This window comes from Talpa europaea (genome assembly GCF_964194135.1).
Source record: "Talpa europaea genome assembly, chromosome: 5".
In the NCBI taxonomy this organism is placed as follows: domain Eukaryota; kingdom Metazoa; phylum Chordata; class Mammalia; order Eulipotyphla; family Talpidae; genus Talpa; species Talpa europaea.
Window position 1 is genome coordinate 2,889,840 of NC_140071.1, and position 24,105 is coordinate 2,913,944.

Sequence of the window (24,105 nt, forward strand, 5' to 3'; positions counted from 1 at the left end):
TGAAATATCGGCTTGCTTTTAGCATGATCTTCAAAGAAACACAGAAAGGAGATGGGCACAATTAATCAAGCCACATCTCCCATCCATAAGACACAAGTCACTTCTTGGAGAAAATCATCATAAACATTATGAAAATTGATTGTATCATAATGGCAATAAATCCTAAGAAACTATATACAAAGACTGTAATCTGGATGTTCCACCCAAATATGTCACCTTCACTTTATTATACTTCAAACCAGCCCATTTGTTTTATATTTGCAGCAATTTTTCTTGTGCATTTATTATTTTACTTTGTTTCCCCTTGAATTTCTAATTGACTTTCTACTTTTTCTTCTGATAAAAGTAATCTTCATGTAATTAACCACTTTCCAGTTGTTAACCTTGTGATTTGGATTAACAAAAACGTATTTTCTTTTAGGAGGCATTTTTATGGAATCTAATTTCCTTTTGCATAATTTTTGATGAATCGCCTATAAGAGATATCCTGTTTTTGTTTCTATGAATTCTTCCTTGAGTTCTGTTCTCTCTTTTCCATGCCAGTCTCATGTTTTATGGATACAACATATGAATACATGAATATATATTCCCTAAAGTTAAGCATGCACTTAACTTATAAGGAGATCCACAGGCCTTACCACGCAGACTAGAGCAAGCCCTTCACCCTGTGGCCCACGTACTGTTTGTTCAAAATGAGAACTTTCAATTCTTTGATTGGCCTATTTTGGCATCTATCTCCAAATCTCTAAGTGATACAGATTTACTGCTGTTTCGAGATGTTTTTGCAGTTAAAAATATCATCTGCTGCCCCCTTTTTTATCTTCTCCCTCTCCCCAACAGTCACATGCTCCCTCCTGTCCCCACTGCCAAAGTAGCGCCTGGTCATGGATGTGGCTGTGTCCTCAGGGTGACACGTCTATGATTTTGCCAAAGTGACTCACAGATGCGCCATCCAACATGGCGCTTCTCAAAACAACTTTGCTTCTGTTGAAGATAATAATGGTCTTGTCTTCGCCCGCTCAGGCAGCTATAACAGAATACCATAAACCGGGGGGCTGATTCAGAAATGTGCTGCTCACAGTTCTGGAGTTTGGGGGTGAAGCTGAAGGAGCCGGAGGGCCTGGTGTCAGCAAGCCCACCTGCTGGGGCAGCTTGTGGTCTCTGCTGTCAGTTCACGTGGTGGAAGGGTCAGCTCTCTGGACCTCTTCACAACACTGCTGTTCCCACTCGCCTCCCAAAGGTTCTACCTCCTAAGACGGCCACTTGGGGGTAAGCTCTAAAATACGGTGTGTGGTTGGGGGGCATGGACATCCACTCTAGAACAGGCCTCTGTTTCTTTTGCTATGTGCTCAGTACAGAATTTTCCCCTATGCCCAAGCGCAGTCTACATTGGCTCCTAATATATGTAGGCACTTTAGCTATTGCATTATTTATATTGCTGTAAAGACAGCTTTGGAAACTCCTTCCCCACTCCAAGCTGCTCCCCAGGCCTAGCGCACGTCTCTGCCCAATGAAGTCTTTTCTTCTCCACCCAGGGCACATGGCTCTCCCAATTTCTTATGCTGGAGCCTCTGTTTTGAGGACAGTGTGTCACCACGTGCTGTTCACCTACAGCCCTTCATTTACCATCTCTCAGCACTTTGATTTTCTGAAGGACTTACCAAGTTCATTATTTCACTTGCCATTGCCATTGTCGATTTTGATCATATATTTGAATAATAATCAATGAAGATCTTTTTAATGAACAGAATATCTCTCCTTGTTTCATTAATGCAACGTCATCTCTCAGAAGTATTACGGTAATTTATTGTCTCTTTCCTCCAAGTTTCTTATTCAGTTTGTTCTGCTGTGTTTCACATGTGGGGGCTGTAAAGAAAGCTAGAGCTGGCATGTGATTGCCTTGTAGACCGGTGATCACAAGTGTTCAAGCTGCCTGCCATATTTTCCACCTGAATAGCTACAAGAGTTTCCTGAATCTCCCTGAACATAATATTTGGAATTTCGTTAATATCCCCATGCTCGGGCAAGCCCTGTTCCATCTGAATAGGTTGTGGTTTGTTAACTGGCTTTGACCTTCTCGTTTTGGGTTCTCATTCCTTTGTCTTCCTGTCTTCCCAGCTTTCCAGATTAAGGATGATTCCTAGCCTTCAAACACTCTTTCAATTTAGGGTCCACATATGGCTCATGTCTAAGATTCATAGACAGTCCTCTTCCATGCCTTTGTGGCCATGTGAGTGTTGTTTTTGGTGCAGAGAAGATAAGTGTCTGGATTCTAGCCACATTACTCAACCAGAAACAAATGCTATGCTTTCAGACTACTTGGGATTTCAATGGCTCTTTATTCAAATTACGATTACAAGTTTTTTGGCAAAAAACTTTATGAGGTCTTTGGACTGAACATATTAACACAATGTCATATACATTCATAACAACTTTTGTTTTTAACTAAGGAGACTACTTCTAAAGGGCCCTTCCAGGTGGGCATCTTGCCTCTGTGCCTTCAGGAAAACATGTAAACAACAGCAGAAGCTTCGAGGGAGCTCAAAGGTCTACACTCTACAATCGATCCATATAAAACCAGAGCAGATATGTCCTCTCTTTTGTAGGAGGCGGAAGAGTCCCCAAGTCTGTGAGAACTGATAAAACAGCTTAAATATTCTGACCTTCTGGCTTCTAAGCCAGAAAAAAAACGATGATTTCACTTGTAGCAGGAATGTAGGGGAACCAAATAAGGGATCATGAAAAAAAGTATAATAAATTAAAAAACAAAATTAACAGGCAACTATAAATCAGAGACATCCTGCAGAGGAGCAGGAGGGGAGGGATCAAAACAAGGCCAGGAAGAGCTCAAGGGACTGTGGCGATGGCGCACGGGTGACCTGGTGGGGGGGACTTTACAGGGACTGCACCAGAGAGGAGAAAGCATGCATTGAACAAAAAGGAAGAATGATGTAAAATATATATTAAAGTAAGAAAAATAAATATTGTGGCGTAATGAGGAAGAAACAGCTGCACTATCTAAAAGGTCAACCGTGAGAAAACAGGGAAAGGAAGAGGGAAAGACAGAGCCTCCCTCTGTCTCCCGCCCGGCTTTACCCCGCAGTGCTCCATGCAACTCCATCACACTCGCGAAGTAAGCAAAGAATGACCAATGGCTTATCTGGTAGAGAACCACAAAATCAAGGGGTTCAGTCCATTCAATCTGGAGAGTGGCAGGCCAATGTGACTCACAATTTTTCATTTATCTCTCATTTGCTGCTCATTTCCCTTGGCCCCGAGGGAACTGGGAGGTGTCAGCTTCTAGAATACACAATCTCCCAGCACATAAGAGCTCCATTACTTACATTTGAAACAAAGGGTGTTCCTGGTACAGGGGCCTATTTATTTGTGACAGTCCTCGGGGAGAGGCACACAAATTGGGACGATAACGCAGGACAGAGAATGCCGAGCATGCCCGGGAGTTGTCAGGATCGGGCGCTTCTGAAACAGAAGCACCATGCATTTGAGATAAGTGCCATGGGCCGCTCCGTTCATCCAGCAGCCTGTCAGTCTCAGAGGGTGTTGGCTGGGACTCAGAGAAACTTCTGGTCTCTGTTTCATGAAACTAAATGATACACATGATGAAGAAAAATTTCTATTCTAATCTTCAACGTTGCCTCTGAGGCTGCAAGGGAGGCATCAATTCAGACACGCATAAGGCACCCGTGACACACTTAGGCACGCACAGCACAGCAGGGAGCATTTGATGCTAAAGCATGTGTCACGTCTATTTTTTTTTTTTCGAAGACAATAAAACACTTCACTTCTTTGGGTGGTGGAGACACTGCTCACTCAGGCTCCAGATCATCAAGACTAGAATGCACAGGCAGTGGGCGCGACCAGGGCGCTCCCCACGACACCCTCCTCTGGTGTCCCGGCGCCTGCTGCAGGCTCCCAGCTGCTCCGTCCACTGGAGAACGCCTCCTCGCTGACGACAGACACCTCGTCAGGAGATTATATCAAATACTCTCCAAACTCAAAACTCTGTAGCTAACAGCTAATGGACAAGAGGGAGTTGGTATAAATCATCATGCCCTTTGCCTCGGAGGGCACCAGCTGGGCTCCCTAGGGTGCTCCACACGTCCCTTGGGGTCAGGCTGATGCTTGACTCCAGCCTCAAGTAAATCCCAGCCTGCTCCTTTCGCTGCGCTGGCCTCACCCCCACCTGCCTCGAGCATGCCTTCCAGAAAGCGCAAGCAGCTGGGTCCCTGTCTCAGGCTTCCAGGAAGCTGAGCTAAAACTCGGGTACTAATTATAATATAAATTAACACTCATGTTCCCTGCAAGCCGGTCGCCGGTGGTACATGGCAGCCAGCACCAGCGCGTACAGTGAAACAGGGTGACACAGGACACAGGGTGGTGACTACGAGAATGTTCTCTGAGCCCCCCACATGCCCCGCCCCCGGCTCCCGCGGGCTCACATACCAGCCGGTGATCTTGGTTAAATCCCCTAAGTCCCCCAGCTTCAGCAACTCCAACCCCTCATCTATGAAATACTGAAAGTAATCCCTAAGCTTAGTGCTGCTGAGACAACAAGGAGGAGTGGACGCCTGGGAAGGGCTGAGCACGGCTGGAGGGGCAGTAGGCGCTGGCAGATGAGGGGGTAACAGTGGCCTCAGATGAGCATGATGCCAAGTTTCCCAAAACGGGAAAGTTTTTCCTTGGAAAAGGAGGATGTAGGATCACGTCGGCAATGACAGAAGAGTGAGTGGGAGGGTGGAGCACATGAAGATCTTTAGTGCTGCAAGGGATTGCGGGTATAATCCGGTCTGCTTTCTGACTCTCCTCTCCAAACGCACCATGGAGAAAATTGAGGTCCAAAGAGGTTAAGTGGTTTGTTCAAAGTAGCCCCGCTTTGTTATTTACAGAAATGTTTGCAGCGTGAATAAATCTGTTTGTGTGTAGAGGAAAATTAAAATGGCCAGAACAGCAGAGGTGAGAGGCTGGAGAAGACAGTTACTTGCATCCGGGGCCAGTCTTGCTTTTCTAGCACTGTCTAGCAGAAAATGCAAATCCCACCAATGCCGAAGGTCAGAGCTGTCTGCTTCTTCCCAGGTGAGCTGACCAACTGCACGCCCAGCCCCCCTGACGTTGGTTGAGACCATGTGACCACATCGTGACCGCTGGAACTGGGGCAAGGGAGGGTGCCCTCCTGGCAGGACCACGGAGATGTCGGTGTGGTCCTTCACTCTTCTGGGTGGAGATGGAGACCCCACAAAGTAGAACATTCTGGGTTCTGGAGGGCAGCATAGAACGGAGCCCCAGCGTCTCCACTGAACTGTCGGGCAAGTGAGCAATGTGGCCTTTGTGTGTGCGCCTAGCCGTGGGGAGCGTGGGGTGTTCGTTAATAGCAGTTAGCTCACCTTGACAAATGCTCTGTGAAACTGTAAGATCGTATTTGCTCAGCCATATAAAATGTACATAAGCAACACTAAATCCTCCAGAAAGTTATGAGAAAAGGAAAGCAAATGTGTTGGAATAAATGGGTAGGTAAAACAGATCTTGACTGGGGGTTTGCACGAAGGGAGGGGGACATAAGGACTAAATCATTACACTAACTTATGATCTCAACCCACAGGTCACAGACGACGGGAGACCATGAAATTATTGTACAGGGACCGAGAGTAAATATATCGACCCAATGCGTGAAAAATTTAAAACACAAAGAATTCAGTCCACCCGAGAGTGCTCACTCATCTATCCAAGGAACACCCGCTGCGAACTTACCATGTACAAGCCCCTTAACAGGTCATCAACTTTCCCCTAAAGGGTCAGAAGTAACGATTTTAGACTTTGCAGCCTAGGCAGTTTCTAGTACCATTCGTCTACCTGCTCATGTGGGTGCCACGGACCGCAAGGACAGGACAAGGGTATGTGTGCGCAGTGGAATTTAGTTACTGTGATCACAGGCTGGCCAGACACACACAGACAGGCACAGCCGCATCCCCCCCAAAGCAGCTATGGTCTGTAAGTGATAGTATATGGATTCCTGGAAAGGTTTTAGTAAAGGCACCTCTTAGAGACCGTCTATTTCTGCGACAATGTTATTTTAAGAACATATCAAAAGTGAATGGCAAAAAAGAACCATGACTTTTGAGATTTCACATCCAACAGAAATACAGAACTTGATATTCACAATTAATCGTGTGACTCTGAACAGTTATCTGTTCAGTTATTCTAAATCTGAAGTTATTCTTAATTATTAATTAATACATCATTCTTTAAATTATATAGAAGAATCTCAACAGAGGGTAGTTATACCATATTCTATGACCCATTAGAGAGGGTATTGGTATTATAAATTGACTCAATTAATTTTTAAATTTAATTTCATATTAATAATCAAAAGCAATTTAAACTCAAGACTCCCAGAAGCTTCTGTGGAAACCATCACTAAGGATTCACATGTGTGTTTGGTAAAATAGACGAGAAAAATCTAAGCAGGAAAATTCCCCCAGCACATCAGAGATCCTGTAGAGTCGAAGAGTCAAGCAACGTTCTCATCACTTGCTGCCAAAGGGGCTTCACCAAACAGGCGGGAGCTGAGGCAGTGACGACCCAGTTCAAGGTTCTCAGCCTTGATGCCATTACCTTCAAAGGCAGGAGAGGCCAGTGTATGGCGTAGGGCATGTCCTGATGTCTACCCGCCGGGGCCGGGGCCACCTCCCCTGCCAGTGGTGACGGCCGGTGTCCCTGGGGGACACTCAAGAAGCACTGATGAAGGAACTGACTGGGGTTGAAGTTCAACTCCCAAGCAAGGTTAACGTCTACCTTAACTTTTGGGAGAATTCCCTCTGCCAGGACTGACCGGGCCATCGAGACTGAGCGCGTTCAGTCTGGACACGGTACACAGGCCGCTGGCAACCTGAGCCCGGATTTCAATTTTTCTGCTTATTTCGGCAGCTGTGAGTGAGAACGGGCTGCAAATTCCTCTCCCTCGGCAACCACACAACATAGTAGAAATGGGCTTTGAGTTATTTCCCAAAGGAAGGTTAGAAAGGCGAGGAGGTTAAGTGAGCGGCGGGCCCTGTGTCCTCAGGGTGCTCCTCAGCCAGTGTCCACCTCGGTCGAGGGCGGTCAGGCGCAAGAAGGGCAAGTGCTGTCAATTAGTCCTGAGGCCAGTTGCATTTTTCTCTCTTTCTGAAAGCTTTGTTCTTGTAAAATAACCGCTGTGATCAAAGCAAGAAGAAAAGCGAGGCCAGAGAGCCGTCAGTCCCCGTGATGGGAAGTGGGGGCGGCCCTCGCTGGCCGGGGTCACCGCCTCCTGCAGGCCAGGGCTGCTGCCCAGAGCTGCCAGGGCCACATCAGAGCCGCCGGGGAGATGCTTCATAAATGAGATCACATTAATAATTGATTCTCTACAATCATTGATGAGAAACAGGCTTTATTTCCTTAAAATAAAAGCAAGTCTTGGGCATCTGCTGAAGGTATGCCAGTTTCGAAACAACGAGATTTCCAAGCCAGCTTCTCTTCCTGTTGATATGGGAAAATTCGGATGAAGCCAAAAGATGGGCCTCACACAGAGGACATCTGCTACGGTGCGATGGGTCTCCATTGCTGCACGAGCCTTAGAATCCTCAGAGGGTGCCCCGAATTTTCAAGGGAGGCAAATGAAAAGAGACGCCCTATGGGGGCTCTGCAGAAGCCAATGCCAAGCCCCTGTCAGCAGCAGGCTCAGGGGCAGCCTGGTCATCCGGAGACTGCTCATCCGGAAGCCACCCCACAAAAGCCCCCTTTTTCCCATCACAGGTTCCAGGGCGGTTCCCTGGATGAGCCCAGACGTGACCGTGTTTGAAGGGCAGGGCGCGGGGTGCATGTGTCAGCCCTGCAGCTCCCCCACCCTCCCTGCACCGCTCCGCAGGCAGGATGAGAGCCGGGACCCCCGCTTCTCCTCTCACTCAACAACAGAAGCCGCAGCCACCGCAGCGGGATGCCCTTTGACCTGGGGAGGGGACAGGACAAGGTGCACTCAGGGGTGTTCTTCCCACACCTGCTATGGCTGGACACTGCCGGCCGCTCCACGGCAAGTTGCAATTTGGACTCGGGACTCACTGACGGGGAGGGCTCCACGAGGCCCCTAGGATGCTGAGATGATCCCCAAGTGGAAGGGGGAAGAGGAACATCACCTGCTTTCTCACCGCCGAGCTTGAAACTATGGTGAGGCAGGAGGAGAATGTGGGGGAGAGGGAGGCACAGAACAACGCAGAGCAGCAGGTGCTTGGGCGGGACGGAGCGGAGAGTCACATCCACACATCCCGTTCCTTGTCCACACACATTGAAATGTGTCCACTGGCTCCAAAGAGCCCAGCACAGCATGGATGGTTTGTTCTGTTCCCAGGTGCAATCTGGATCAGGCGCTTCAGGCGATTGTCCTGTTTCTCCCCATTGTGGCCGCTCTTGGTTCTTTTTACACCTTTCATTAATTTCTATGCCCTTCATTCCTGAGGAGGAGAAGCCAGGCCTTTGTAGACCGTCCTCCTTTTCTTGCTTGTGTGATGGTCCCTGGGGATGAAACTGGTGCAAACTTGTGGTGGGAATATCGACCGTGTCCCGAGTCCTCAGATCAGGAAGCGTTACTGCCGCACACTGTGTCCCATTACTGGTGAGGTGTCTTCAACTCGTAGGTCACGGTGGAGCTGGCTGGGTTTTTTTCTGTGGAGTAACAGGTTTCCCTCTCGTCATTAATAAATCTGTTAGAAAACACCTTGTGATGATATAAGTATTTTGATCATCATCAAACTCACATCCCCGAATTTTAGCATCTATTGATTATTTTTGCCTGAATCAATCTTTAGTGCGATGGTTGCCAAACGGTAACTTTGTAAATAAAATATCCCTTCAATGTTTAGTGTTTGGAATTTTACAGTAAGGCAGAACACTCCGTCTTCCTTGATTGTGTATTCATCCATTTATTTTTAATGTTAGTATTTACTCATGGATTCTTGAGTTTGCGCAATGTATTAGAATCTGATACTTTCACTTTTTTACTTTGATAACCAAATTTACCCAGATTTCTTCAGCAAGTTCACTTCAAGTTGGCTCCAGATCTCATTCACATATTCTCCTATTCCTTTAAAATTTTGTTAATTTCTAAAACAACATCTTCCAAGCTTATCAGGAACTTTTCCTTCTCCAGCCCCAGAATCAGCTGCTTCTCTAAGAAAGTTTGGCTCCTTTCTGTGAAGAATTATATTTGGAAATAAGCAGCACGTACTAGGTGTTCACTGCTGCTAGGAAGACAAAGCCTCTCGAACCTCCCAGCCAAGAGAGCAAGAAGCTAGGAATAGGGACTACCACCTGCCAGCACATGTCTGCACACACCCCAATATATAAACACACCCCAGTATACATCCAGCACCCCATAACACATAATATGGAACATCAGCTATACCATGAAAATCAAAATGAGCATCAGATAGGTTCCCCCCTCCCCCCGTTGAGAGACAAACAATTTCTTTACAGACGATTTAAAGCCAGACTTGGAAAATGTATTTCACTTAAATGGCTGATCATTTTGATCTCTTTTCAATGCATTCAGCTTTAGCCACCCATCAAATCATTTAAAGATTTCTATGATATAGTAAATGGCAGTTTCAAGACAGTTCACTGCTCAGTGAAGAAGACATGAGGATGACAATTGATTCTTTATTGTCATCACCTTTAAGAAACAAAACAATTAGCAATATGACTTCCCCTGTATGAATGCCCAGGAACATCAATCACTACGTCCATCTTTTGGGCGAGCCTTGTTGAACGTAACAGTGGCAGTGTGGGGTGACCGGATTCCACGACATTTCCCAGACCAGAAGCCCCACGGGGCTAGGAGCCAGGGGTTAGACCGCCAATCCAGGTCGAGCAGCCTTTAAAGTCCTTGCTTTTTATCCACAGAAGCGTGGCTTGTGGGAGCGACTGATATTGTCTCTGCTCAATACAAATAGACTTAAGATCAAGCCCAAGCTCCCAACACCTCCTAGATGTTTCTACACACCAGTGTTATAAAGTGAAGAAAACACCATACACTCCTCTCCAATCGTTCAGAGCCCTAATGCAGAGGGTGATATTAAAACTGGGAGACAAATGTTTTGCAAATGACACACAAACCAAGGACTCTAGCTCGCTCAGCCGGGAGTCCAGAAGCCAAGGCAAGGAGGGCCTGGCCCTTGAGCGTCCCCTTCTCCCCCAAAACCCTGCCTCTCACGCTTTCCTGAAGACAGGTTGGTGGCGGCGGGTGACAAAAGTGGTTTCGGGAGCCATGTCTCCCCCTAAGGCAAATACTTGATCATGCACAAAGATCTCAGGCCCTCCCCAACTATAAGAACAGAAGTAAGGGCACTGCCATGTAGCACCTGTCATTTTTTGGAATATGTGAGTTTTAACCCCCATATTTATATCTTTTTAATTATAAATGATCAAGAAAACCAAAGCTCCTTTGCTACGGGGAATGCTTTTGACAAGAATGTGATAACGGAATGCATTCAACAAATCAACAATTATTCTAACCCGTGAAGGGACATCCAAACACGGGGCAACATCCTCCGAACACTCTGCCATCGGATGAGGATGGCACCCGAGAAGGAAGAGGGGCTGCCAGGAGGGACAAAGAACTAATTGGGAATTCAACCTGGCGGCGACTCGCATCACACAGGGCAGGCAGAGCCCTGCTGCTGACCCGCGGAGGGAAGCGTCCCTGCCCGCCTTGATTAAGGCCTTTCCATGCGTCTGTCTTCATCCCCTGGAACAGGGAGCTAATTGGGATGGAAAATGAAAGCTTGAGAAAAATAAATTGCACCTACCTGGATCAGAGACAAGTCCTCGAGCTGCAACCTGAAGAGGTAGTTTCTACAAAATACAAAAAGAGAGTGGTTTTACTCTTAATAGATGCAAAAATCTACACTCACAAAGATTATGAGAACAAGTCTGAAAAAAATCATGAATTTTGGCTCCCAATGGATCCTCCTGCTAGGAATGTATGTAGCCCAGTTTTCCTTGGGCCTCAGAGTTCAAGGAGGCATTCAGTACATCAACAGACACTCAGCTGAGCTTGTGAGAGCTTTAGGCACAGGGTGCTTGGGAGTATGTGTGGGTGACAGAGACAGAGAGACTAAGGTAAATCTAAACTAATGGTTCTCTTGATCTACCTGGAAACAACAAAAGGACGTAGGCATGAGATTCTGGAACTGAGTCTCACTCAGCCTTTATTAAACTATTCTTCACAGGTCTTGCTGCTTAGAGATCGCCTGCAGCATTCACCTGTTCTATAATTCAAGCATGTGCAGGTTTTGAATTCTGTGGTGGTGGAGTATAAAGATGATCTAGAGTGTTGGTTGCATCCAGTGTGTAGTAAATATAGAAGTTTGAACTTGCCCTGCCATTGCGGCTTGGAAAGGGTCAGCCCTGGCTGCCCAAGTGTGAAGAAGGAAATCAGAGACAAGAAAAGCATCAATTTAACAATGAATGGGAAGAACCGCTAAGTATGTGATCGAGATCAGCAGAGCAGGGCAAACATACAACATAGATGTGGGTCATGGGAGGTTTGCACTCAAAACTATAGCTTTTAGAAACTATGAATTGTCCTCATGAGTGATGCTTTGGCCTCTAATTCCAGTCACAACACCACCTCACCTTCCTGAACATGAGAAGGTGGTGTGTTAGGGGCAGTACCCCAAGGCTGGACAGACGGGCTCATCACCTAGGTGAAAACAATAGCAGAGAGATGGGCACAGAATGCAAAGCAAACCCTAAGACCCCAGGATCATGAGGAGGGGTCTCTAGGAAGATGAGGGCATTGGTATCAATGCACTGGTCCTATGTTATTTCCATGGCACTAAGAGAACAACAATGTTCTCTGATGCTCGATGGCCTAGTACAGAGAAGGTCCAAAACAAGATCTGGACTCTTCCCTTGGCTATCTTTTCTGGGTTAGAAAATATAAGTTGGTGATTCTTTTAACTCATCCTCAATTTTTTGATCTAAAAGAAAATCACAGAATCCAAGAATTCTAGACCTACTGTGTCATTAGAGAGAATAGAGCCCTCCATTTATTAATGAGGTCTCTTCCAAAAATTAAGGGTTGCAGTGTGATCTATCTAAGTTCATTAGGAGTCAGAGAGAGTCCTAGGAGGAGAAATAAGACCACCTTTGGCGTCTGTGGTCTCACCGTGCTGCATGGCATCACTGGTCAGCCTTCAGAGTCCCCAGACAATTTCACCAGCACCAAGCACACAAGCAGACCCACAGCCAGACACAGACACACACAGTAAGAGTTCCCTGGTAAAATTATTTCTTAACTTCATTGTTCATTCACAAATACCTTCACAAATCATTTTGAGACAAGTCAAGTTTTAGAGCCACTATGACAAGCTTCCGAGTCTAGGTAATCGACTCTTGCTTATGGGACCAGGATCTGACTGTGACATATGACTCCCCATTAGGAGAACATCATAATCCTCCTGGGTGGGATGATTAAATAACACCTCTTTTCTTGCTTTTATTTTCATTGAATTCTTCCTGAAACTGCCTGCCCATCCTTCTTTTAAGAGTGGCCAAGTTTTTTCATTTAAAAAATGAAAGCTAGGGTCCTCCCTGGTGGCGCAGGCAGCTAAGCGCAGCGCTGTGAAGCTGTCCGCAGCCTCTGCAGTGCGGGTTCAATCCCCGCCAGCCTCAGAGCAAGCCACATGGAGCGCAGACCTCTCCTGTCTTGCCCGCTGCTCCCCTCAGCAGTGTATTTTGTCAGCTGCCTGTTCTGCTCCCCTCTCTGAATCCTCTCACCCTCCCGCACATCTTGCCTATACCCCGGCTCTTGTATAAATAAAATAAATCTTAAAAAAAATTTTTTAAATTAAAAAAAATAAAAAATGAAAGCTAAACTACAATCTGTCAGTTTACTTAAATAACACAAATTCGTAAGCGATTATGATCCTTTTTAGATACATGACATGACCCAGCAGAGCTGGATGGACGCGTGGTCCTCTGGTGAGAGTTGTTACCATGGCTGATTCAACAGATCCTGACAAATACTAGTCAAGTAATGTTATTTTTTGCAGCTGAGACCCTATTTCAAAATCACCTTAAATAAAAACATATACAGGAAGTAAAATAATTTTTATCAGAAAAATGTATTCAATTAGTACTTCTATATCATAGTTGTTAATCATAAAGTCAATTAGTTAAACTGACTTGAAATTTTTGAAATGGGAATTATCAGAACTATCTATAATCTTACATAGCCTCATTATTTATTTAAGGTCTGCTTTTGCATAGATAGTTCGGTTACATTTTTATTGCTGTTTATTTGTCTAATTCTGTAGACAAGGAGTTGGTAAGTGCTTTCAAATTTCTGATTAATAAAAGACTGTGGTCTACACAAAACCAAGCAGTCCATTTAATGCCTTGCTGGGTCTTTCCATCTTAAAAATGTGCACTATTACACATGTCAGGATTCACGTTATCTATCATGATTTTCAACCACGACGGAAGAAATATTGGTGGAATTCCCAATCACCTCCCTGGGACCTAAGAACCAAAAAAACAAGTTTGGCCTCCACTAGTCTCAGGACTCTTTCCTCCAACCACTTGGTGCCAAGCACAATTGCAAGTCCAGCTCTGGCACCTTCAACCCAACACAGCCAGCGAGGGACCTGAAATCTCCCGAGACAGCCCCATCCATCACCGCTCAGGTCAATGACCTACAAAGCTAGAGGTTATAAAAAGAAAGAAAATCTTCTAAAGGGAATGAAAAATGGGTATTCCCAGATGTTGGGCCACTAGCACAGTAAAGTAAGATCTATGGCTCCCTGCGAGGGGCTGCTCCCCAGGGCACCGGAGCCCAGGCAAGCACTTCATCTTGCGATCGTGAGAGCGCAGGGCAGGGAGGCGTGTGTTTGGTCCCAGCAATGGCTACCACCTTCCCGGCATGAAGGAGCGATGCTAGCGGCTCCCAGGCAGCAGGAAGACTAAATGCTGCATACGGGGTCAGTTTCTCTAATAGATCCAATCCTTTGAACAACCCAAAGCATTTAAGTGGCCTCATTAATCTTCATTACACCCCTAGACGTAAACAGGGAGTAGTGGGATGCTGCCATTCTTCAGGCAAGAACGCAGTGTGGCCGAGGCCAAGAGATTAGATTCTACAGTGTATCAGTCGTACAGCGAGGGAGCTGAATTTCCACTTACCCCTCTCACTACAGGGACACGAGGCAAACAGCGAGTGTTTACCATGCTGTAAAGGCTACCCTATTTTTTTGGCTATAGAAAATGAAAGGGTGAGTTTTCCCTCCCTTGGTGCAGCCTGCTTCATTCAGTCCTTTATTTATTTGTTCATCCATTTACTTATTGAGGTAACACTGGCTACAACGTCATGTGTGACTTGCAGATACGGGTCACACCCTTCAGCGGGATGCAGCTGCAACACACCCACCACCAAGGGCCTACTTTTTCTCCAAAATGTCTTGGAACAAAATTTGTCATTGCATAGTCAAAGGCCACACTGCATTAGTTTTAGAAGTCAGGTCTAGGAGGCCACAGAGATCCAAGAGGCGATCATCCTGATCGCCTTACATAGGCAGGGGCTGGCCAATAAACTGGACACCCATTCTTCCTGCCCCGCTGGTCATCTGAGTGAGTTTTCTCTCCCTTCACCCGAGCGTAGTTCCTGTTGGCTGTAGGAGTCATCGCTGCGTCTCCTCACACCCCTGGCGGTACCTGAGTGGTAAGTCACTAAGCCACTCTGAGGGAGCAGTGTGGGTCTTAATGGACAAAGTTCATTGGCGTCTTTGTGTTAAAGCAATAAAATGCAGGTGGCATTAAAGGAGAAGGTAGGCCACCACGAGCATATTAACTAAACGACTCGTTTTATCTAGAGACACTATAAAACTTAACTCTGACCTCCATTAATTATGAAAGACACAAGTGTTTTAAAATGACATTCTCTTAGAATAACTCAATTGGTCTCTGATGAATATGGCTATAAAATCAAAGAAAAAAATTCCAAGTTCTTCTTGAACATGTAGGTTAGAGGCTGGCATATAAGAGAGGAGCAGAGACCGAATAACAAAGACAGACATGCGCTTTGTATGAAGAGAAAGCCGAGGCAGCAAGTAAATCTGTAAAATATGTTTTCAACAATAGTGACAAAAACTTATGTTTCAGTGCTTAATGGAAGTTTAGACCTTGGTGGCTGATGAAGCATTCAAAAGACAAAACACATCGCTCCATAAGCTGCCACCACTCGGGTAAATCTGAGAGCTGGCATCCACGGAAAAGAGTCTCACCTATACCTGTGCCAGCTTCGTCTGCGCAAAGATTTCTCTTGACTGCACAATTCTACGCTAATTGTTGTCGATATCCAGCTGGTACAGAGCTTAAAATAGTGACATCCTACACGATGCAAAAATTGTCAGTGGAATTGGTAGAACTGGAGATGAAATGACAAGACTGTGACTTTGAAACTAAAGGAAAGACAGTAACTATATCCTTTAAAGAACAGAGTATTTCCATGAAAAATATTTTAATTAACTAAATACAGATATTTAATACAGAAATTGTATCAATAATTTTAGAGGATATGTAGATTTAATTTACATCATGTAACAAACTCATATAGTTGGCCAACCTGTCTATAATGGCTGTTCCTGAGATTTTCATTATGCTGGTTAACGCTAAACAAATTAGAGGAGTCTTTATTTCCTTGGTAATTATAACCACTGCAAAGTATCTTTCATGTACTTTTCCACAAATTTGGGGGAGTTTAATGAAACTTTTAAAGTACCAGACTATCCTAAATATAACGCTATGTTTAATTAGTTGGATTGCATTTAAATCAGATTTTCAATGCTAAGGTTTTTTTTAATATATTTTTAAATACTATAATGAACATATGATACAGTCATGTTATGGACAACCACCTCCATCAGAATTTTTCCCACCATCTTCAAAAATGCTAAATAACATACTTTGGGCTATGAAAAATCTTGAATAATTCTGTATTTATTATTGTTGCTGTAACCTACGTGTCCAGTAATCCTATTGGCCTATGTCATTCCTGAGCTCCAAAAGCTTATTTCAAACCCATTAAAGTCTTGATCTTAGCAATAAGTCTCAAAGAATAGATCAACACCAAGACCAAACTATTTTAATAGCACTTTGTGCATTTAAAGATGAAGATTGAAAGGCATAGAATAGAGAGTGGTCTCTTGTTATTTAGCAAGCAGAGTGGGAAGCAAAGATGGATTTTAGAGTCTTGCCATAATTAAGAACAATGCTGTTAGCAAATTTCAAAGATATAAAATCCAAAAAACCTTTCCCAATAAGCATATTTGGGGGCAAAGCTATTAATCAATATTCTTATAAGTGCTTTGAGGATTTCAGATGATGACTTATTGCTCTAAATTTAACTCACAACTTCTGCATTTGCAGGTCCACTGGGTATTTGATCTGTCCCTTTCCATTTTTCAGTTAATAGAGAACATTTTTCATTTGGAAAAAAAAAAAACCTGAATTCTCCTATGATTCCTTTAACCTATGCTTGCCTGTGATCATTCACCCCTCAAATTATCTCCATAGACAACTGTTTCTCTGAGTTATCATCAGCGTGAGTAGAACCTGACACAGTGTCCATGTATCTGCCAATAATCAAGATTTACAGCTCATTCCCCAAAGGCGCCAGCTACGCTGTCGCATCTGGCCACACTCTGGAATCTCACCCCCAGATCTCCCTGTGACCTTCGCCCTCAGTCACCCACTGTACTGAGGCCCCAGCTCTGAGCTGCCTCTCACCTCCACCTCCACTATCACTGCCCACGCTGGGCTCCCTCTGCTGCCACTGACCCTGCCCAACCCGCTGGCCCTCCTTGCATTCCCCGACTCCAGCCATTCTGTGTACAGCAGTGAGGAAGCGTCTTCCTAATGCAAACCTGAGCTGTAAATGTGCAGATACAGAAAAGCCCCAGGCTCCTAATGCCATCAAGGTGGTTCTCAGGCCCATGGGCCAGCAGGTGGGCAGGAGCTTGACTGAACCCACGTTCCCAGCATGACTTCCAGAAAGTCTAACTCAGGTGACCGAGAAGGCATGGACATCACCTTCCTGACTGGCCTTTCGAGCAGCTCCCATCCTGGATGGCCTTGGAGTCGCTGGTATAGGGGCTCGTGTTCAAGTCCCTCCAAAATGTGGCCCTGCCACACTCCAGCTTACCCCCCACTGCTTCTCCTCTCGTCACCAACACCAGCCCTGGCAAGCTGAACTCTCCTGAGCCTCGCCCTGGGGAAGACTCGGCGACTTGCCAGACTTCACTGCGCCTCCAAGGGCCCAAAGGAAGAGCCTCGCTCGGCACCGACAGTCCTTTATTCATGGGGTTTCCAGGCTGCCGGCTGCAGGTCCCTGGAAAACTTAACTGCTGTGTCCTGATCACACCCGTAGGCCAGGAGTCACCGGCCTTGACTTTGAGGGCCAGAAAGCAACGACTTGGCAGCTGTGGTCTCTATTGCAGCTGTTCTTCTCTACAGCCCAAGCTGGGAAGCAGCCACAAGTAGCGTGCAAATAATATGCACACATGTGGCTGTGTTCCAAGAAAACTTATTTACAAAGCAGAAGACCAGCTCAGGGACCTTCACTTGCCAACCTCACACTGGGCCCTGAAGTCTTCAGCAGACTTAGGTAGAAGCTTTTCCCCATCCTTGCCTCCCCAATGCCTAAGATACCTCCTGGCAGAAAGGGGGCTCCATAAATATCTGATGAATAAAAAATTATGAAGGAATAACTAGGCAAACTGATGATTCTGAGAGACGCCAGGTGAGGCCGACACGCCAAAGTCAGAGCACACGTCCCCTCCAAATAAAGAGGTGGGTCAGCTGCAGAACAACCCATGCTTGGCTCATTCATGGAGCTGGGGAGCAGAGAAGGCTATATATGTTTGTAACTAAATCAATAGCTTTGCTCCTAGGCTTATCTGTTCCCCAGTTTGATGCGGGAAGAAAGTGCAAAGATGAACGACACTTTTTTTACAATAGCAAAAGGAACACAGAGGTTAGAAGAAGTCTTTCTCAAAAGGGCACCTGCAGGTCACCTTTCTGCGAGGGGCACATGCTTCTGAACTACTGTCCTGTCCACTGACTCAGCAGAGTGGGGAGTAGAGGGTAGAGGAGGCTAAATTTTCAATGACGGTCCCAGTTCGTCATTGTTAGAGCTACGAGAGAAAAGGTAACAGCAAAAAGTGGGCTTTTCACACAGATGAGGTTTATTACTGGAGAGGCCTCCTGGAAGAAAGGAGAGAGTAGGTAGAGAGAGGACCATAGGCAGAGACAACCTTAAAACACACAGCTAGGAACCTGCACCAGCTCGGGAAGAAAAAGCATGGAGAAGAGAAAATATTTAAATTCCGAAGTCTAAGTTCTTAACGCACAGGGTTGGGGGGGGGCAACAATGAAAACAAGGAACACACCAAGGAAAAGAGCCACCTTCTTCCAGGCACACGCTGCATTTCCTAAGCCACAACCAACCTCAACACACCCTGAACATCATCATTACCAGGGATTTCTGTGCACGATGGGGGGTCGCTGGTTTCTTGGATGCCACTCAGCATCAGTTACCCTTAATTGCATAAACTACATTAAAATATATCCTTTGGAAACAGAAAGGAGTTGTGGCTCCTGGAAGCAAAATGGTTGATCTCATAATAATCCGCATTTATGCACTTAATTACATATTGCTTCCAACAGATTAATTCTAAGGTAAAACTTTAAACTAAAACTAGGAATTATCACCACCAGGAGAAAAGGAATGGTATAGGTCAATTTTAAAGAATGGCTTTCATGGAAATGTAAAATCCAGCTTCCTTTGTTTAGAACCAGGGCAAATCATCTTGAAAGCAGGAACTCGTTCTAATTCAAGTCTGCTGCGTGTTCTTGGTGAACTTTCAAATATATGCGCAGAACACTTAGCGCAAATCCATCCCCGGCATCTTCAAAGCAATTAATCTATCCTTCTTCAGTGTTGTCGATTCAAACCACGGACAAAACAATGGTTCAAAATAGCAGGCTCTGATGATTCCAGAGAAGTTTGTTGTGCTGGGAAGACAAAGCCTGCCTTGGAAGCACTCGGGATTTAGTATCCGCTTTTAGCATCCAACCTGCTGACCGCATGTCTACACCACAGGTCATGCAGACGTGTGTGCAGGGAAATACCTCGCCCTACGTGGACACATCCACGGACAGGAAGTCAGCCAAGGGGTTCATGAGCTGCGGCTTCGGGCTCACATTTGGGTGAGATCTGCAGGGAGACTCCAGCACCCCATCACCTTTCCTCTGGATAGTTCTTCCTGTTCCCACTTTGTGATGTAATTTTAATAGAACTAAAATGAAAAAGGTTCAAGGACATAAATGTTTATATTTGTCTTCAGCATCTGCTGCTACCACACTCTGTGCTGGAAAACTTACACTGGTATCAACTTTGTAAACTCTTGTTACTGTCACTGCTTTTATAATGATGGCTACAGTGCCACCACCTTCATCTCTGGCAGGCGGTTGGCACCAGCATTCACAGGTATCTGTGTAAGAGCTTGTGTAAGGTGTGTGTTCTTCCAGACTATCTCCACTTGCAAGACCACACGCTTCATTGAGATGTTTCTAGCACACTGAAGGTTTTTAGAGAAGAATATGGTAGCCTGAAATCAGGGCGCATGAAGAAAAGAGGTGTAAGGCAAAGAAACAAACAGAAACTGGCAAATTCTTTTTTCATTCCTACTGGGTGACTTTATGACACTTCAAAAAAATAAAAATAATTCCTAGGCACCGTGATTGTCAAATGCCGTGTTGTGTGCGAACTGAGTTGGCTGCCATTTGGAATAAAATTTGAATTCAGCACAGAATACAGATCAGAGAGATTCGATGGAAGCACTTGTCATCCTTACAGTGAACCTGAAACTCTAACGACTAACCGATTCATTTGGAGAATAAAAATGTAATCACCCTCTCTCACATCTGCTCTTAAGAGTCTATCTGCGGTGAAACGTCTGCTTGTATCAACTTTGTGCACTATTATTACTATCATTACTTTTACAATTATCTATACAAAAAGCTCCCAACCATAACATATTCTTTCATGTTGGAATTCTTCCTTTTTTCAATATCCCGAAAACTGCTTGAAGTAGGTTTTGTGACAAAGACATTCATTTACAGGCCGTTCATAAAATATTATTCCAAGAGCACAAGCAAACAGAAGTCAGACAATACAAGGGAATAACTGGAAAGGTTAACTTTGATTATTTCTGAAATAACTGTTTTTTCTTTATGTGCTACTGTATTTCCTACATTTTCTCAAATGAAAATGCCTGAGTCTCATCGTTGAAAACAAAAACAGTATTAATTTTTAAAGAGGCTGGGGCGAAACAGGGTATGAATGTCAATGAGTTTGAAATAATATGGAAGATAATGTGCATCTTGGAAATGGTAAATTTAGGGGCCCTCTAGCAATTTCACGGATTCCGACGCAGGTGCTTCTGGCACTACATAACCCAAAATCGCCTAAAAGGAGGCTTATCTTAGACAGCACAATGAACTCCTTTTTGTGAAGAGGCAAAGAATCTGTAGCTGAACTCAATTTGAGCAACATAAAGTATCAGCGGTATAAAGTGAAACCATCCAGTAAGTGCCTTTACAATGCCTAGTGCCAACTACAAGCAGACACAAAGTGTATCATTATATTTTCCTGCTGCTCATATATTTAAACCACTACAGATTTCGGAAATAAACACCTGCTGTCTACCTTTCTTTTGCAAGTTCAGGCCCTCCTAAACAGGAACCCAAGGGGTGGGTTATTTTTAAAGTTTCATAACCACCTCACACTCTCTCTCAACCTGAGTTGAGTTTCCCCGTAAAATTCCTATTCGTGCTCAGAGATGTCTGCCAGAAAGGGGTACGCACATCCAGGCCAGACCCACAGGTGTGCCAGAGCGCCCAGCTCTGCAGACTCCCTGGTGCTGGTTACTGTGACCTTCCCTCCCCCGGGGCACAGTCCAGAGCAGGAGAAATTACTGATCCATTTTAAAAGGGAAAAATTACTCTGAAATGGGTTCTCATGCAACTAAGCAAGTCTGGCCACCCTTGCTCTTTCACTCACTCACTGAGACTCTACTGCACCACGCACCGTAATGGAACAGGAGGCTCAGCCTATGCTCTATGGTGGCTACAGAACTCAGTCTTAACTGGGTATCCTGGATATTCACTGCTGCTTCTGGCGCTCCTAAATGCTCCTGGTGACCACGCCATAGTGCCTGCGAACTAGGCCTCGTAGCTGATCCAGTTCCTCGTGGTGGGGCTGTGCTGAGACTCCAGGGACACTGGGATGAAGAACACCAGGGATGTGGGATGGAGATCTCCAGGGATTTTAGGATGGAGACCCACAGGGACAGGTGTCCCCCGGAGACGATTCCCAGGTGCTGTCTCCAGTTTATATAAACCATGGACATGTCGTCCATGTCCCAGTGTTGCCCCTTAAGAGCCTGTGTCATTTGCCAAGGCTGGCAGAGCACACATGTGTGTGGTGCTGCAGCTACGCCCGTCGGCTCATGTGTGCACCTGCTACCCCAGCAAGGGCTCTGCAGGCCACCGCACAGTCTAGCACACCTGCCCCTGGCTGGGAGCGCTCCCCTCCCCGGCTGCTCCCCGGCTGCTCCCCGGCTGCTCCCCGGCTGCCAGGAGCCCAAACCTACAAATGGCCTTTCTCAAATGGAAAGTCATTGTTCCAAAGAGCTGGATGCAAAGGAGTGTTTGATCCATCAACATCAAAGTCCCCTGGCAGGATGGGCGATTGGAACACAGGGATCACGCCTGTTTTCTACGGAAGGGATGGAGAACAGGAGGGAACACTCGAGTCCCGCTCGGATTGTGTCCCCGTGGCCTCGTCAGCCAGGAAGGCCTGTGCACAGTCCAAAGGATGAAAATAATAACAGCGTCCTCAGATTCTCTAGCGACTGCTAAGCGACCCGGTCGAGGTCCCAAAGAAAGGTGCCAATGGCCCTGGGAAGGACATCATGTCTCACGAACTGGACAATTTTACTGAAAAACTGACCACGTGGACTCTGTGCTCATGCTGACCGGGTCTCAAATCTGGGCCATCTCTTAACAGACACGTGCCTCTGGGTCCCGCCTCTCTCCACTTTCTGCCTCAGTTTCTGTTTCTAAAGTAGAGATGTGGACGGCCTCCAGGTCACTGGTGGACACGCTGAGTTAACTCAGCCTGGATAGCTACTGGCCTGTGGGAGGTGCCCACGAAAGCCTGTTGAGAGAGCGGCAGTCACCCTCCGGTTAATAGTACATTTATGACACTCACACTGTTCCCATTCTTAGAAGAAAATACAACTTAGCACTCATCAGGTATGGCAGAGACGCACCCATGTAACTGCACAGATGCGAAATGAAGTCTGAAAACATCTGCAGTGGCAAAACATTAGATCTCTCACCTTGCTCCTACAACAAGCTCTTTCTGTCCTGGGTCAAATGTTAACTGCGAGAAATCCACAGCATCCTTCGCTCTGAACTCCCGCAACCAGGGGCCAATTTCTAAATAGGAAAGATAAATACATAAGAAGATAACAATGAATGACCTTCCCCCGGGACCACATCAGTGCACATCAGGTAGCAAACATCACATTTCAGAGAGGACTGGAAGGTCCCCATGTGGTCTTCGGGGGCCGCTGGAGGTTTCCATCAGGATGTATACGCCTGGGCAGCTGCCACAAGTGAACGGAGCCAGCAAAGTGTCCGTGCTGGGCTGTGATTCACACGCCAGATGTGCATTTCCTCAGGGCTCTGGCTGTGCAGAAAAAGCACCGCATTCCCATGATCCAGCAGCACAATATCAAATGCAAACAAGACCATATCCTGTGCAACTCGTCTGGAAAGTGGTGGAGACTTGGGAAAATAATCCCAAAGCCCTCACAGGAGGGAGGACGAATATAGGAGCATCATTTGGCTTCTTTCAAAGTAGATGTTCTGTTTCCCAGTTCTTTATGATGCTGTTTTGACCCCGTGATTAAACTTGTTAAATACCTTCAGTTCTTTTGAGATGGAAAAATCCATTTACTTTTTGGTCTCATATTTTTTTGTTCTAAGAAAATCAGGGAATAGTCGCTCTTTAGAGACAGGGTGTTTTTATGAGAAGGTTAAGGCCTGTACGTGACCCAAGGTATCGAGGGTGATTATTGAACAGGGACAGCGTCTGCTCAGGAGCCATCCCCGCCAGGGCTGGTCCTTCAGACGGACCGCGCCATCCCAAGGGCCTTCACAATTAACCATGTTATTGGTCGATCTCCTTTTTTTGCATTTAATATTTTTATATTTATTTATTACTTAATATTTTTATTGAATATTTTCTTGCATTTAATAGCACACTAAGAAAACAGGCACACCAAAATTACTGGTTTGGGGGGAAAACGATGTGGCACAGGAATAATCTCTTCGAACAAAGGCAGACCCAGGGGAGAGCTGCTGTTGAGATGTGCCCACGAGCCAAGGAACTCCCTGTAGAGACACGTTCACTGATGTGAAGGAGACTGACTGATGTGAATGAGACTGTTCTCAAGGGCTAGTGATGATATTAACGAGGCGTTTCTCTACTGTCAGTTATGGGGAGGGGGATTGTGAGCTGAAATTTCCACGATGCTAAAGGAAACCAGGTTTGAGTTTTATAGATGTGTGTGCTTGCTTTTTGAAATGTTAATATGTATGCTATCTTGATTTCTTTAGTACTTCACAGACAAGCCAAGTAAAACAAAATACTTTATAGCAAAGTGTGTGCAAGGCACTGGGACAATAAAAAGCTATTGGTAAATGGTCCTTCCATATCTTCTCTAAGCACAGTGTAAACACGGGGTGCTGCAGGGGTCTGGGGTGCTGCAGGTGTCTGGAGAGTTGCAGGGGTCTGCACATGCATTGGCAGGAGAGATGACCAGGGGGCTTGGGCAGAGGCAAGGCGTGGTCAGAGATCTGAGGCGCAGAGCAGGCGGGAGACCACGGTGCCCGCTGTGGCCAAGCGAGGTATTGCTCACCTACATTCCCCTCCTTGGCTACTTCTCT

The 24,105-nt window shown here is 45.7% G+C and overlaps 1 protein-coding gene across 1 annotated transcript in view; it reads right to left on the reverse strand.

Moving 5' to 3' along the window:
• SEMA5A (semaphorin 5A) overlaps positions 1 to 24,105 on the reverse strand; it is a gene marked incomplete at both ends in the record, with an annotated part of 211,126 nt that overhangs the window by 144,349 nt on the left and 42,672 nt on the right. The window contains 2 exons of the mRNA XM_084233709.1: positions 10,833 to 10,878; positions 22,491 to 22,590. Coding sequence (XP_084089835.1) covers positions 10,833 to 10,878; positions 22,491 to 22,590 — 146 coding nt within the window. The remainder of the gene's footprint in view (positions 1 to 10,832; positions 10,879 to 22,490; positions 22,591 to 24,105) is intronic.